The 17,253-nt window shown below is 49.9% G+C and overlaps 1 protein-coding gene across 2 annotated transcripts in view; it reads right to left on the bottom strand.

Moving 5' to 3' along the window:
• The window catches only part of TMEM255A (transmembrane protein 255A), a 58,323-nt gene that overhangs the window by 5,050 nt on the left and 36,020 nt on the right, over positions 1–17,253 (bottom strand). The window contains exons 5-8 of one of the 2 annotated variants that reach the window (XM_054039004.1): positions 12,391–12,453; positions 10,891–10,979; positions 7,892–8,051; positions 5,253–5,396 (exon numbers count right to left, since the gene is read on the bottom strand). In XM_054039004.1, coding sequence (XP_053894979.1) covers positions 5,253–5,396; positions 7,892–8,051; positions 10,891–10,979; positions 12,391–12,453 — 456 coding nt within the window. Of the gene's footprint in view, positions 1–5,252; positions 5,397–7,891; positions 8,055–10,890; positions 10,980–12,390; positions 12,454–17,253 lie in introns of both variants that reach the window. The other variant, XM_054039003.1, reaches the window with a different exon arrangement.

Consider the following 17,253-nt stretch of genomic DNA (forward strand, 5'->3'; position numbering starts at 1 on the left):
CAGGAGAAGGGACAGGGAGGTTCTGGATGGGGCAGTCAAGAAACGGGTGGGGGCTTTTGGAGGGGAGTGGAGAAAGTTTTGGGCAGTCAGGGTACAGGTAGGGGGTAGGGTCCTGGGGGGCAGTTGGGGGGGGTCTTAGGAGGGGGCAGTTAGGGGACAAGGAACAGGGAGTCTTAGGTAGGGGGTGGGGTTCTGGAGGGCAGTTAGGAGCAGGGGTCCCAGGAGGGGGCAGTCAGGGGACAAGGAGCGGGGGGTAGGGGGCTGGGAGTTCTGGGGGGGGAGCTGTCAGGGGGCAGGAGTGGGGAGAGGGATCAGAGCAGTCAGGGGACAGGGAGCAGAGGGGTTTAGATGGGTTGGGAGTTCTGGGGGGGGCTGTCAGGGGGTGGGGAGTGGTTGGATGGGGCGTGGGAGTCCCAGGGGTCTGTCTGGGGGTGGGGGTGTGGATAAGGGTTGGGGCAGTCAGGGGACAAGAGGCAAGGAGGCTTAGATAGGGAGTGGAGTCCCGGGGGGCAGTTAGGGGCAGGGGTCCCAGGAGGGGGCAGTCAGGGGACAAGGAACGGGGGGAGGGTTGGGGGTTCTGGGGGGGCGGGAAGTGGGAGGGGCAGGGGCGGGGCTAGGGAGGGGCTCCTCCCGTCCTCTTTTTTGCTTGTTGAAATATGGTAACCCTACAGACTAGTCAATTTCATCCGTTGTTTTTCAAACATTAGACCGCTGCTGTAATGTTTAGGTTGCAAACGAGAATCAAATCTTTCTGTATGTGTGTTTGGCTTTTACATGAATTAACAGGGAGGGGAAACACGACTTCAATTTTGTAAAACCAAATTTGTCTCACAAAACGTACATATTTCTCCTAAGCTACTCAGTAGTGTCCCTTTAAATTGATGAAGGCAGCATGGCTTATTCCTATTTTAGTAAGCATTTTATTTGGAAAAACAAAACGGGCACATGGCCAAAATAAGTTCTACTCCTAAAATTGTCTTCATATAAATAGCAAACAATGGGTTTAAAGCATTCCACCATAAAATACTGACACTGTTAGAAAATTAACATGTAGCCATCTGTCTAGAAACAGGTCAAACAAACCACTTAGGAAGAGGGGATGAGACACAATGAAGCAAGCCTCAACACTTCAGTCATTCATTTCTCCCACAAGATTCCCTACGCTTTCATCCATGACCACCATTTCCTGGGCTGCTCTGGGTGCTCCCCTCTTTGCAGTCGGAGCCATTCCAAAGACGCACTTCTACTGCGATATCTGTAAGAAACTGGTCATGGCTGGTCGATAATGGCGAGGTTGTGAAGGATTGGGGATAATCTAGACGTTTTAGGATTTAACGAACAGAGCACCATGCAATTGTATTATATGCCAAGATATAACAAATTACCACTTGGACCTCTCCCCTTTTTTTGGTTTGTCTTTTATACTGTGAATGTTTTGGGGCAGCCTGGAAAGCACCTCGTATACTGATGAAGTTACTTAGTACCTTGCAATAATCTGAGAGCCAAGAGTGACTTATGGTGAGGACAAAATCTTTGCATTGTGCTGCAAAGGCAGATACTATGAGTGCATGTGTCCTGATTGTGTGTCAGAGAAGAGCATTTATAGCTTTGTGGGACTCAAGCGTAAGCTGCAATAGGGTGTGAAGATAGGGGATAGCCTTTTGGGGCAGATTGTCTGTGTGAAAATTGCTTTAATTAAAAAAAATTATATTGGGAGGTCGTGTGTGTGTGTGTGTGTGTGTGTGTGTGTATATATATATATACACACACACAGACTCTCTCACTTCCCTATTACAGATCTGTTACAGCTTATTGTGTAAATATTGTGCCACGAGTTAAAGGCAGGCTTGGAGCCCTGTGGTGCAGATTGTGGGAGTCCACAAAAAAGTCTCTGAAACCAAAGGCTTCTGTTTTTGATTACACTTTTAGATGGCAAAACTGCTTTCCCTCACCTCTCGATTAGGGCCAAGCCCCGGCTCCCTGCCAAGTTTCAGCTGTTTGAATCCCCCAAAACTCTGAGGTTTGAAAGATGGGGTGACTTAGCCACGGCGGGTGCTGCCGTGGCATTGGCTAGAGAACACAACCTTGGGTTTTAAACATTACAAAGCACCCATGTGTTGCTGCCTAGCAACAGCCATGAGCCTTTGAGGAGAGCCGGCTTTGTTGCAGCTGTAGAGTAGGCCTGGCTTATTTTGGCTCCAGTCAGCCGTCGGATTTTATTAATGAAGCAGGCCACTGAAAGGGCTGCACTTTTGATTCCTCCCTGTCTAAAAGGAACAAAAGGCGGACTGGGCCGCTGGTGAGATGAAACAACCTCCTCATTTGCATTTTCTTTTCAGCACCAAAGGTGGCTTGCTACCTGCAGAAGTCAAAGCACTGTCGGAATGAGCCTTTCCCAGCTGCTCGTTCCCTGCCCCCCACCCTTCCCAACACACAAGGTGAATGACTAGCCTGGTGCTATTTTCATGCGGAGGCTGACCGTTTCCTGCCTGCTACATTTGTGCTAGGAATGTTACAATGGGATGAGAGGCAACCGTCTGCTGCCACTGCCATTGGAAATGGCTCGTTTCAAGTGATTGGACTGTCATGGACCACAAGAAGCCTGTCTAGGCTCACACCTGGCATGAAATAATCTCAGCCCAACCCCTAAAAGTTTGTGTGCCTAAAAACTAACGAAGACTTAGCTCAGCCATGCTGATGACGTGTGCACAAAGTTGGAGAGGGTTTGCCAGTGGTTAGGGAAGGAGACGGAGTCAGGAGACCTGGGTTCTATTCCAGGCTCTATTAGAAATGTTGGCTTCTTTGTTTTCTGGTCAAAGTGATAGAGGGACTGTGCAGAAGAGTTAATGGGCTAGCTGCTTGTAGCAGAAGACATGCAGTCCTTCAGGAGGGATTTAACGAGGAGAGGGGAGTGGCCTCACAGAGGGAGCAGTGTGGAAGAAGGTGCAGAGCCATTTCATGGAACATGCAGACAAATCGGGCACTGAGGCTGCCACCAGGGGAGAAGGGGACTGAGAGACAGAGATGGGTAATTGGGAGAGGCAAAGTTATGGAGGGTCTAGAAAGAGATGATAAGAAACTGGAACAGTCTGAGGGAACAATTTCCAAGGCCCTTAGTGACTTAGGAGCTCAAGTCTCATTGAAAATCAATGGGACCGAGTCTCCTCCGTGTCCAAGTCACTTCTGAAAATGGGACTCCAGTGTTTGTGAAAATGTTCCCTTTGGTCTGCACACAGGTTTTGTACCCATTAAACTCTCCCAGTTTAGGAATAGCACATTCATCAGTACAGCGCCTTAGAAAGGTTCGTGTCAGTATAGTTTAGTCTGGTAAATGTATAGGAATAAGCTATCCTGAGGTAGCCCTTTCATAGCGGTGTAAATCCACAGTCTGTGGGGTGGCAATGATCTAGTGAAATTGGTACAGAATGTGTGTGTGACAAGCCTTAAAAATCCTCAGCCTAGGAATACTCAACACTTTAAAATCTTCCTGATGTCAGTGTTACCTGATAGCGTCAGAGGGGTTACAGAGCCTGGAGGGCTATTGCTAAATAGAGAAGACTGAGGACAAGGGAAGGTTTGAAACGTACATTGCAGCTTCTTTCTTAAATTATCAAAAAAAGCCACCAAAATACTAATCATAAATAAGGATCCACTTGTTAAACCCAACAGCACAAATGTTCTGAGTCCTGGCACAGCTCCAGAGGATACTCCGGCCATAGGGAAGGGACATAGAGGACCATGCAGGATCATATTATGAAGTTCTAATATAACCTATTCTGAGGGACCTCTCGGCTTGGCCCTTAACAGCATGTGGCACGTGTGACATTTCCCAGGGGTACCCAGCATTGGGAGGTACCTCACTACCACCTGGCCTTAGCATGAGGAAGTCTTGTCTGTGCCTGCTGCGGACCAGCTCTCTGAAACCACCAGTCTCGGGCAGCAATAGCCTTGCCTTCCAGGTCCCCCCAGGCCTCCCTCTCTCTGTACAAGTTAGCAATAGGCACACTCCAACCCCTGAATCCTCTGAGCATCCCTCTGGTGTGCTTCATCCCTGGTCCAATCGCAGAACTCTCAGGCTCACTACTCCCAAAGGAACAGTTCACGCCACCTTGCAAGAGCCAGCTCAGGTTCACCACTCCTCTTAACACACAGCAAGTAGATAGATAGGTAGTGAAACCAAGAATAAGTTTATCATCAAAGAACAGAGATTCAAGTGATGGCAAATAAGAATATTAGAAACAAATGGTTCCACATAGAACAAACTCAAAGGCTAGAGCCTAAACTTCACTTACTAGACATTTCCCTATCTCCTACAAAATAGTTTACCCCCAGTCCTTTTCCCAGTGTTTTAAACTAGCTTAGCTGAGATCCCGTCTCATATGATCAAGCCTGCTGGTGGCTTTTCCATACAGCCTGAAGGAATCACCAGAGGTTCATCTGCCTCCACATACTAATGGTTAGCCTGTTGCTCAGTCAATGGTCGCCCACTGCCAACTGTGCAATACTCAATTTAAACATGACCAGCCATGACACTGAGAAAAGTGACTCTTCCCCCTCGCCTGACAGGAGTACATAGACCACTTCTGGTGACCCGCCTTAACTCACAGACGTAAAGAACATAATTTTTAGTATATATACCCAAAAGTCTTCACATATTTTCCGTACATACATCTTGCAATGATTATGATTACTTGCGTGGCAGGCTTTCACTAGAGACCACCTTTGGCAGACTAGAATGTAGATACCAGACCCAGGGGATCTCTGTACCTCGGGGTGCTCCTGTGCCCTCTGCCCGTGGGCATCAAGAGGTCCTTGAGTCACAGTAAGGTTGAAAGAGGCACAATTTGTTACATTTCCCTGTAGGCAGAGGCTCGGCTCTACTGCCTGAAGGTACGTCTATACTGAAATCACTGGGTGTGGTGGCAGCTCACACAGACATACTGGAGCTAGCTTTAATCTAGTGAAGCTGTGGCAGCGTGCACTTGAGCATGGGCTGGACAAGCCCCCCTGGAACTCTGGGTAATTACTTGTGGAGCCAGATGAAAGCTAGCTTGGGTACGTCTACTCCACTCTGTGATTGCAGTCTGGACATGCCCTTAGTGAAACTTAAATACGGGGCTCAAGAACAAGGTTTAGGTTTGCTGGGAAGTTCTAGCACCCTGTGTAGGTAGCCTTCTGGGGAAGAGAGACCTTCATGGTTCCAAGGCTAGGGTATTCTTATCTATTTAAAGCTACTGTCTGTTGTGCCGTACCTGGAAGTCATACGCTGAGTATGGTGGCAGATGAGGAGTGCTGTGGTAGTAAGTGTTGTAAGAAGTCACCTGTGGCCTTGAGTAATAGGACACTGAGGGATGTGCGTTTTCAACCGTACAGTTCAGGGTAGGAAGGGAGGGAGTCTGTTGAGACAAAGACACACACAGTCTGACACAAAGGTTAACCTTCCCCCGCCCCACAGTCACAGATAACTGACACCTGCATGACTGCCGAAGTGATTTAAAGGAACAGTGACTGATTTCAGAGCCAAGTTCTGGTGAATTAACAACTTGCAATTCAGTCTGATGGCTCTGAAGTCAATTCATTCTTTAGCTATTCAGTGTGTTCCTTTAAGAATCGAACAGAACAAACGGGCCAAAGCCTATCCCCCACTAGTACTCAAATGAAGTGGATTTTCGGAATGGGGCTTCACGAAGGGGAGAAGGAAACTGTTTTAAAAACTGGTTAGTCTAGTAGGCTGATCTCTTGTTTGCACCAGTGCATTAAAATGCATTGGACATTACAACTCTTCCTTCCAGCAGAATTCAGAGATGATTCTGTATTTCTCTCTTTGCATACTTTATAGTCCATATGGTTTGGACTTAGCTTAGGAGACAATACTACTTAGCTATGCATGACCAGGAGGCAAATCTTTACCAGTGACCTAGGCATGTCCCTCATATTTTGACAATATTTGTTCATATTTTGGTTGGGAAGATTTTGATGGATTTTGAAGAGAGGGTAGAACAATCTATTCTTCTGAAATCAGGCACATTGGATAAAGAGCATGTTATAAATTCTGCAAGAGGAATACATCACCTGGAGGAGCAAACTCTGTCCCATCCCTTTCACTTAGTATTATGCCAAATGAGCCACAGAGGACAAAAAAAACCATGAATTTGCTTCTGCGACTTTTCAACTCTCCTTCTATTTAATGGAAATGGTGGTGGTTGTTCAAAGACTAACCAGGCAGCACTGACTTAAGACCCTGTGTATGCCATAGCACAGTGGTTTTCAAACTTTTTTTCTGGCGATCCAGTTGAAGAAAATTGTTGATGCCTGTGACCCAATGGAGCTGGGGATGAGGGGTTTGGGGTGTGGGAGGGGCTCCGGGCTGGAGCAGAGGCTCTGGGTTGGGGCCAGGGATGAGGGGTTTGGGGTGCAGGAAGGGGCTGTTGGTTTGGGGGGGCTCAGGGCTGGGATGGGATTGGGGCACAGGGTTGGGGCGTGGGCTTATCTCGGGTGGCTCCCAGTCAGCGGCACAGTGGGGGTGCTAAGGCAGGCTTCCTGCCTGTCCTGGCACCGTGGACCTCACTGCGCCCCGCAAGCGGCCAGCAGCAGGTCTGGCTCCTAGGCGGAGGCGGCAAGAGGCTCCGTGCGGCTCTCGGCCGCAGGCACAATCCCCCCCCACACACACCCCAGCTTCCATTGGCTGGGAACCGGCCAATGGGAGTGTGGAGCTAGTGCTTAGAGTGGGAGCAGCGCACCGAGCCCCGTGGCCCCCCGTCTAGGAGCCGGACCTGCTGCTGACCGCTTCCAGGGCGCAGCGCGGTGTCGGAACTGGTAGGGACTAGCCTGCCTTAGCTGGGCAGCACTGCCGATGGGACTTTTAACGGCCCAGGTTGGCGGTGCTGACCAGAGCCACTGCAACCCAGTGCCTCACATTCCACGACCCAGTACTGGGTTGCAACCCACAGTTTGAAAACCACTGCCACAGCACATGCCCTATTCAAGCCTGCTGAAGTCCCGCTTATTGTCAGACCAGTATTTCCATCTTCTTCCAAGGCACAAATTATCTTACCTGGTTTCCCTCCAAAACCAGCTTCAGCTGTTTTACACAGTGAAGAAATCAGGTGGATATCCAAAGCTGTTCAGCTGTTTGAGAGCAAGGTTAGAGTAAAATATAATTTTGTCCTTAGTTAAAAATTCTGGTGACCTTTACTTTGCTTTGGGGGCAGCAACTGAAATTTGATAGAAGGGAAGCCTTTGGATGAACTGAACGGTAAGTATCCTGTAAAATTAATATAATGGTGATGGTAAAAATTCTGAAACAATTCATAAACCTAAGAGCCACCTAAACATGTTTCTTCTTAAAAGGGACATCAGGCAAAATATTCATTTAAAAAGGGAATTCCTCCATGGTAGAAGCGGAGATTGATACTGCTGACTTAATCTTACATTTCTTCATGTGCTTATTCGTTAATCGTTTGCAATTCCCTATGCTTAGACAGTGTTGTCAGATCTGCCAATTTAGTCAGTTTCACTTTCTACTTATAGTTATTGCAGTTCCTTCTTCTCAGCACAAGCACAATGTGCATGATCTGGATTCAAACATAGTAAAGGTTATGTAAACAACCACCACCTGTATGTACTGTAATATCACTGCCAGTGACTTGCATCTGAAGAAGTGAGGTTCTTACCCACGAAAGCTTATGCTCCCAATACTTCTGTTAGTCTTAAAGGTGCCACAGGACCCTCTGTTGCTTTTTACAGATTCAGACTAACACGGCTACCCCTCTGATACTCATCACTGCCAGTGAGGTTTTTAAAGCTATTTTAAAAGAACACCCTCCATTTGAAGGTCTAAACTTGTCAGATCATATCCTTTTCATTTCTCTAGAAGTCTGCATCATCTTACCATGTCTTTAAAGCCTCCAAGGATTGCAGCTGTGATGATCCCTAGAAACAATCCAACTATGTTCAAAATTGTCGCTGACCAGAGCAAGTGGTAAAGGTGAATGATATCCTGGCAGCTGCTGACATCAATATATTCATAGTACCCACCAGAAATTTCCACTCTGCTGGATTAGAAAAGAATTAAACAACAGTATAATAAAATTCCCAAAAGCCCACCTGGACCACAGAATGCATCCTGCAATGGACCAGGGGTCCCAACATCAGTGGGATCAGGGCCGGCTCCAGGGTTTTGGCTGCCCCAAGCAGCCAAAACAAAAACAAAACAAAACAAAAGCCGCGATCACAATCTGCGGAGGCAATTTGGCGGGAGGTCCTTCGCTCCCAGGCGGAGTGAGGGACCGTCCGCCGAATTGCCCCCAAATACCTGGACATGCCGCCCCTCTCCGGAGCCACCACCCCACGCACCTGCTTGAGAAGCTGGTGCCTGGAGCCAGCCCTGAGTGGGATGTTTCCACAGGTAAGGCCCGCTGGAGTAGGCTCATCATGTTGTGACCTGAATTTTGACATCTCCCCACATGATCATGGTAGTGAAGAATACTCAGCTTGAATACACAGTGACGCAAACACATCCCGTAAGCCCCCCTGGATGTCACTGAAGTCAGTGAGTTATGGGTGGGTGAAGCTGCAACCTCGGAGTTGTCTCTTACATTTCTACCACATGTCCTCCGGTTAGCACTGGGCTGCTTATTGCCAGAATAATAGATAATTAACCAAATGCTCTGTCCTAATACAGCACCATTGATCTCAAAGCATTGTCCACACTTTAAATTTCTCACCCCTCCCTGAGAGGTCGGTCAGCATTACCACAGCCGTTTGATAGAGGGACAATTTATAGACACAGAGGACACATAGCTTAACCAAGTCTACACAGTAGCAGAGTTGGGAATTGAACCCTGGAGTCACTTAAGTGAAGTTTGGTAAAAGGCTGATATTCTATATGCATGTCATCAGATGTTCACATAGAGCCTTTCAATCCAACCGTTCCCCAGTGCATTACAGACTGATAACCTCTGCACACGAGCCAGCCCATTCCCCTGCTGAAATGCGGCACAGCACCCAGCAACGTTACATAATGATTACGTGGGACGTAAAGACCGTAAGCCCTTGGGACCCTGCGTTTAGATTTCATCTAAGACATCTCATCTTGCACATTAAGCTCCCCCTCCCCGTAAAATATCAAATAAAAAAAATCTGCATTATTTGGATATGGCAGGAGGAGGGCCATGCCAACACAGTGGCCCTGAATCCATAAATCACTCCTCTCTGATTGCCACGCCAGGAAGTAAACCAGATGAATCTATAGTGGAGCCTAATGAATCCTGTTTAGGGCACTGTAAGCATCTGGAACATGAAGGTCTCTGTACTCACAAACTACTTTGAGTCTTATGGTCACACACAAATTCAAATAATGGGGCAAAGTCCAAACCCTGCAGGAATTTGGGGGAATTGGTACATTTTTCTGCCAAACCAATTTTTTCATAATTTTTTTTTTTTTTTTGGTGCTCTGAAATTATTTGTGAATTCAGGTCAAATGTGGCCAAGATTTTGTTTATTTTTATTTTTTTTTTTTAAAAGTCAAAATGTTTCATTTCAAAACATTCAGTTCCAAACTGAAATTTGGCCAATTTAAAAAAACAAACAAACCCAAACCAGCCACATTGAAACAACAATAATAAATTACCCAAAATCTTTTGATTGATTTGAAACAAACTCTTTTTGATGTTTTTGATTTGATGAAAAAAAAAATTAAAAAAAGAGAATACATTTTGTTTTGGTTCTAATCTAAATGGATTTTTTTTTGGTTCAGTCTCAAACCCCCAAAAATCCATTATTCACTCAGCTCTGAAATTGGTGGAAAAAATCTCCCAGTCCTGAGTTCTATGCCCATATCTGCTGCAGACTCCCCTTATCATCTGAGGCAACTCAGTGTGGCCAATTTTTGCAAAACCCTCTAATGTTAGGGGCCCAATTTGAGACACCTTGGGAGATTGATTTTTAGAGGCCTTAAGCAACCACAACTCCATCTTAGATCCATGGGGTCTGCAGGAGCTCAGCACTTCTGAAAATCAGCCCCCCAAGGTTGTCTTAAATTGGGGGATCCAAAGCTAGAAACACCTAAAGCCAGAGACCACTGCTGAAAATTTTGGCTTTATAGGGACACAGTCAACTTACACATTGCAATTCTGTCTGAAAAATATTCCTTGACTATTTTTATGTGCGCGTAAGATTACATTAACTGGAAGAGATTAGAGACAAAACTGTTCTCTCTTTTCACTGCTGACTTTGTGCATTTGATAGCACTCTGAATAGAGTCAGTTTCACATTTCCTGCACCTCTCTCCCACTTCATAATCAGTTTGTGCTGGTTATGTGTTTTCTGCTGTTTCATACAGCACCGGGGAGAGAACACACATTTTAAAAAACAGGTCAAGTCACAACATGTGGCAGGGCATATGGGTGTCAGGTGTAATACCTGAAATGATTTTTAAACTTAAAAACCCCAACTGAATAGTTTACAAGTTGACCATGTCCCTTAAACCTCTAAGCCTCAGTTTTCCCATTTGGTAAAGTGGGGATAATACTTGCCATCCTCATAGCGAAGGTGCCCGGCTCAACCCATTCACATTTATGTAGCATTTTGAGATCATTAGATAAAAGGTACCACAGGGGAGCAGATTGGTGATTAACCTTTTGAACATACTGAAAGACTAGACTGTCTTATAGCAGCATTACATGATCTAACTTCCATTATAATATGGTAGGATTGCTACCTGAAGTAATCATGCAATATCTATGTCTATAATAGCTATAATTAACCAATACTATACATAACTTCTACTATATCCCGTAGGAGTCCCTAACCTCTTTAAATCCTAGCAAACCAATGCAGCCCATATTTGCTCTTAGCATGGATGTTGAATGCTATTTTTAGTTTACTCACTTTCCACAGTTGTATAGGTCACAGCAGAAGCAGGTGTTGGTTTTTATTTTCGGTGTGCAAGGTCCCCGGCGCTGTGGATTGCAGACCCCCTGCGTGAACACAAAGAGAAGGGGGATACAAGGAACCAAGGAAGAGATGAGCAATGGCCTTTGGTCCTGTTTCTCTCAGGCTTGGTCTATGCACAGATTTTGTACCAGTAAAACTATGTTGGTTGCGGGGGTGACTTAACTGATATAGTTCTACTGGTACAACCCCCAGTGTGGACCATGTATAAAGGTGCCTTATGCTAGTGTAGGTTATTCTCCTTTCTGTACAGGAATAGTTCTGCTAGTATAAGCACATTCCAACTGGGATAGGTCCATCCACACTAGGGGGGTTCCATATAACTACAGTTGTGCAACTTGTGTGTGAAGATCAGCTCTGACAGAAGGAGCTATTCCCCCCCCTACCTCCCCAGTTAGTGACCTCTGGGCATGGACTTGTCAAGGAGACAATGCAAACTGAGAAAAAGATTCCTAGGCCACCCACTACACGGTGGGAAATGCTGGATGGTTACTGGCAAGTAAAGAGATACAGGTGTGTGTGTCCATCCGATCCCGGTTGCCAGGCTTCCTCTGGAGACGTGACCTCCCTGGGGCCAGCGAGATTCGATCTTCTCCCTGTCACTGCTCCAGGACTGCCCACTGCCCATCCTGCACCCCAGACAAGTGCTGGGGGGACATTCCAATTGAGGAGGGGAAGTCAGGGAAGAAAAACGGATTTTGCTGGCAGGCTGATTGTTTTTATCCGGCAGCTCCTGAAAGCGGCTCAGCTATTTGGAAGGAAAGTCCCAGAGGATGCAGAGGAGTGCACAGGGGAGGCAATCAAAGGTGTCCAATACACATGATTTATTACATGGGTTTCACCCACTCCATGTGATTGTAGATGTTCCCCCCTTTTCAGGGAATACATTTCTCTGTCAGAAGGTGTCCCAGTTTGGAAGCGGGAGCTGCTTATCTTACAGCTGGCCAGAGCTGTCCTTCACTTTCCCCCGGTCAGTGTTCGCCATGGAAACACTGGCACAGTTGCCTCTGCCTCAAATGTTGACCTGCTGAGGGCCGAAAAGGCTACACAAATGGACACGTGTGTCCTTCACCTCCTCTCTGCTGGTCTCCTCTGTCAGGTTGGCAGTCCCAGACAGGGCTCCAGGCTCGTTCGCTCTGGTCCGCACTCCTATTTCCAGCATGCCCCACTCCCAAATGCCCTCTCTAATCCGCACCCCTAGTGTTCCAGCATACCCTTCTCCTCTGCTGTGCTCCCCTGCTCCATCACTGGAGCCTCACGCTCCTCCCTCCTCAAGACCCCAATGCTGAGCCCCTCCCGAAGTCCTGCTTTCCTGTGCATGCAGGGGACTATTGAATCCATCCTAGGGGGGCTCTGTCCCCGACGGGTCTGCAGTGCGAACACCTCCACACCACTGCCAGCCCCGTTAGAAAGCGATGCCGCCAAATCCGCGCTCACCTCGGGTGGAGTCGTACTTTTGGAATAGTACTGACATCGGCCTGCGTACAGTGGCCTAAGATCCTGCAGAAGAAAACAAGGGGTTTAGCATATCATTCAAAGCCAAGCCCAGGTTCAGATCTAGCACATTGTCACATATCTGAGCAGGGAGGAAGGGCCAGACTGGGCTGGATTTTCAAAAGGGCAGCGTGCCCACCCAGACACCGGAGTGAAGGGGCCAGGTTTGCAGAAGCACTCAGCACCCAGCAGCTCCCACGGAAAACTGTTTGAAAATCTGGCCACGGAGGCGGGTATGTCTTCACTGCAGAGTTAACCCAAGTGAGCAGCACACAGGCCTAGGCCCCCAGGTTAGCCTAGCCCAGGTGTGAGCAGCCACCCCGGAAAGCCATACCTGAGTTACTGTGTCCTCACTCGGGACGGCACTCAGCCCTGTGCATCCTGTGACATCATACTGACACCCACACGGATCATCGGCAGGGTTAGAACCTTTAAATCCCACTGCAGGCACTTCTGCCTCTTGAGCTAAGGGAGTCGACAGCAGCAGTAGGTTCTTCGAGCGATTGCTCATATAAATTCCAAGGAGGTGCGTGCGCACCGCGTGCACAGTCGTCGGAAAGTTTTCCCCTAGCAGCTCCCGTCGGGTTGGCTGTGGAGCCCCCTGGAGTGGCGCCTTCATGGTGCTCAATATATGACCCTGCCGACCCAGTGCCTCCACAGTTCCTTCTTACCGCCAGTGACGGTCGTTGGAACAGCGGTGACTTGCTTAGCAAGCTCTCCTAGTTTTCCCTAGCTTTCAGTTTAGTTTAGTTCACAGTTATTCCTAGCCTCGTTCAGTTTAGCTTTAGTGGTTTTGGTTGTTACAGCAGATAGCTGTTGGGAGTGGGGGGGTTTTCCCCTTCACCCCGACCGCGTTCCCCGTGGTGACTTGGGGTATGCCTAAGTCCCAAAGGTTCAAACCCTGCAAGTCCTGCAACAAGCCCATGCCAAAGGGCGACCCCCACGACGCTTGCTTAAAGTGTCTGGGGGAAGCACACCAAGCGGACAAGCGCAGGATTTGTAAAGAGTTTCGCCCCAGAACGAAAAAGGAGCCTCAAACAGCTCCTTATGGAGGTGGCACTTAGACCGCAACCTACATCAGTGCGGCAAGACTCGGCACCGAGCTGATTGGTGGTAGAAACGCCACTGCAGAAGGACTTCGGAGAGACCCGCGGCATCACCACTCCCCAGCGCTAAAACCGGCGTGATCGACCCAGCACTGCTCCCATTCCCTGATGCAGAAGCGGCACCAGAAGCAGGGGAGGAGTGGATCTCTGACTCTGAGACCCACCCCTTTGAAGTCGGCCAACAGGGCACGTCTCAGAGAGGAGCATCCAGTGCCAAAGACTTCGGAGCCAGCACCATCGACTTTGGCCCCGCAAGGGGGACAGTCGAGTCTGGTACCGTTGGACTCCCCGAGCCAGGTCATTGAGGAGGTGGAACTGCCATCCACCCCGGGCACCTTTGAGGCCGCAAGGGATCTCATCGCCATGACGGCACCACGATCCCTGGTCCTTCGAGCCAAGCCTCCGGTACCACAACGTGCAGCAACGTCTTGAGGCAAACCAACGATGCTTTGTCCCTCAGCACTGCCAGTGGAATCACGGCACCGCTCCGAGTCCGAGCACCGCTTGCAATCGCAGCACCGGTCAGACTCACGGCACCGGTCCAGGTCGTGCCAGCACTCCTGATCGCGACACCGATCCTCATGCCGATCCCCATCATGGAGCAGGTCCCGCTCCCAACACTGGTCATCTCGGCACTGGTCAGCGTCCCCGCACAGACCCCGATCTCGGTACCGCTCCAGATCGCAGCACCGCTCCCCAGTCCAGCTCTGCTTGGCACCGCCCTGGCCATCGTGGTCCCGGTCTCCATCTTCGGACGTGGAGACGGGGTCTAGATACTCAGAGCGGGACCGGCACCGGTCAGGGCGTGGAAGGCCTGAGGTGGGGGCAGGGCCATGGCCTGCGCAGTGGCAGCAGTGGCCATTTTGGACTCTGTGGGTGTACCACCAGGCCCAGGGCACCCAATCCAAAGATTCCTGTTCAGCGACCTCTGAACCACGGGTGCCGGAGGCATCAGCCAGTCGCCCCACCCCTAGGGTGCCAAGGAGGTACTGGTCACATTACCTCCCCTGGAACCATCCCCAGTTCCTGAGCCTGATCCAGGTGTGATTGGCCCTGACAGAGAGGTGGGACAGGAGGCCCATGGAGACCAAGAGGGTCAGGAGGACCCTGTTCCCCCATTAGCCTCATCATCCTCCATCTCTGGACCACCCCCATAGACAGCTGTGCCCACCAGGACCTCCTTCATAGGGTGGCGCGAACAATGGGCCTGCGGACTGAGGAGGTGGTAGAGTTGGAGGACCCAATGGTCAACATCCTGGCCCCAGAAGGCCCGTTGAGGGTGGCTCTATCCCTCATCAAGACTATACAGGTCAATGCTAAGACCACTTGGCAGACCCAGGCCTCCATCCCTCCCACCGCGAAGGGTGTGGAGAGGAAGTATGTCATCCCATCTAAGGGGTACAAATACCTCTTCACACACCTGTAGCCCTGCTCACTGGTGGTGGCTGCAGTAAATGAAAAGAAGAGGCAGGGACAACAAGCCCCAGCGCTTAAGTCCAAGACTCCAGGGCTACCAGGAAATCCTTGGGTATGCACATCCCAGCAACCCAACGCAAACATTTCAAGCCTCAGCAGCAGCAGCGCTTCTATCCTCCTCGGCCGAGGCAGGACTTTTATGGGACAAGGGGCAGGAATGGCAGACACAAGCCTTCCCACCCCCGGGCAGAGCCAGGGCCCGACTAAACCATTGTCGGGTTCAAAGCAGGCCTTTTGAAGGTTCGCCTGAAGACGGCGCACTAGCCACAATTCCGGATCCTTCCCCATCTTTCTTGAATCGTCTCTCCCACTTCTACCCTGCTTGGTCCCAAATAACTGCAGACCGCTGGGTTCTCCGTACGGTAGAAGTGGGATATTTTCTCCAATTCTGCTCCTACTCTCCCTCCCACCCCCCTTCCCTGTCCCTCTTCAGGGACCCTTCTCATGAGCAACTCCTTATCCAGGAGGTGCGGGCGCACCTCACCATAGGAGCGATGGAGGAGGTTCCTCAGGAGCTCAGGAGCAAGGGGTTCTATTCCCGATACTTCCTAATCCCCAAAGCCAAGGGGGGTCTCAGACCCATTCTAGATCTGCAAGAACTCAACAAGTTCATGGTAAAGTTGAAGTTCTGCATGGTTTCCCTGAGTACAATTATCCCTTCTCTGGATCTGGGAGACTGGTACGCTGCCTTCGACATGAAAGACGCGAACTTTCACATAGCCATTCAGCCTGCACACAGATGATTCCTACTGTTTGTGGTCGACCACAAACATTATCCTTTTACAGTCCTTCCATTCGGCCTTTCTACAGCCCCCCGAGTGTTCACCAAGTGCATGTTGGTTGTAGCCGCTTTCCTCCATCAGAGGCAGGTACAGGTATACCCCTCTCTCGACAACTGGCTGCTCAGGGGCCGCGCTCGGGGGCAGGTGGAGTCTCAAGTCTGATTGGTCAGATCCACAGTTGCGAGACTGGGTCTCCTCCTCAACATGAACAAGTCAACCTTGGCACCGACCCAAAGAACAGAATTCATTGGAGCGGTGTTGGACTCGGTTCAGGCAAGAGCACTTTTGCCAGAGTCCCGTTTCCAGGCCATGACGGATGTCATTCAAGGCCTCCGGCAATTCCCAACCACTACAGCAAGGAGGTGCCTGAGTCTTCTTGGTCACATGGCAGCCTGCACTTACGTGACCCGGCATGCCAGACTGAGGCTCCGGCCTCTACAGGCGTGGCTCGCTTCGTCCTGTCTCCCGGGACGCACCAGCTTGAATTCAGTGGTCAGTGTGCCGGGTCAGGTGCTCGAGTCCTTTCATTGGTGGCTCGACCCTTGGTCAGTATGCAAAGGAGTCCCCTTCAACAGCCCTCAGCCCTCCTTGTCCCTAGTAACCGACACGTCAGCTCTGGGATGGAGTGCGCATCTCGGAGACCTCCAAACGCAGGGCCTGTGGTCGGAGGACGAGCTGGCCCTCCACATCAATATCAAGGAGCTGAGGGGAGTGCGACTAGCATGCCAGACCTTTCAGGCCTGACGACGAGGTCAGTGCGTAGCGGTTCTGATGGACAACACCACTGCCATGTTTCACATCAACAAGCAGAGTGGAGCTGGGTCCTCTCCCCTGTGTCGGGAAGCCTCTGGCTGCATGTCCCACTCCATTCACCTGGAAGCATCCTATTTACCAGGAGTTCAGGATGCACTGGCGGACCACCTCAGCAGGTCCTTCCACAATCACGAGTGGTCCATCCGGCCGGATGTCATACATCTCATCTTCCAAAGGTGGGGGTTTCCCCAGGTCGTTCTGTTCACCACCCCGAGCAACAGAAAGTGCCCAATATTCTGCTTCTTCCAGAGACACAGCCCTGGCTCAATCATGGACACATTCCTGTTACCTTGGGGAGGCCTCCTGCTCTACGCCTTTCCCCTCTCCCCTCTCATGCACAAGGTCCTACTCACGGTCTGCAGGGATGGGGCAGAGATAATTCTGATAGCTCCAGCGTGGCCTCGACAACACTGGTACACCACACTCCTGAAACTGTCAGTGGATACTCCTGGAACTGTCAGTGGACACCCCGGTCACGTTGCCTCTCCTCACCGACCTGATCACTCAGGACCTGCGGTCCCGCCACCTCACGGCTTGGAAGCTTCCTGGCTGAACCCCATGGAGCGTCTATGCTCAGAACAGGTAAGGGAGGTCCTCTTCAGCAGCAGGAAGCCCTCCACTAGAGCCAT

Source organism: Malaclemys terrapin, chromosome 9 (genome assembly GCF_027887155.1).
Source record: "Malaclemys terrapin pileata isolate rMalTer1 chromosome 9, rMalTer1.hap1, whole genome shotgun sequence".
Classification (NCBI taxonomy): Eukaryota; Metazoa; Chordata; order Testudines; family Emydidae; genus Malaclemys; species Malaclemys terrapin.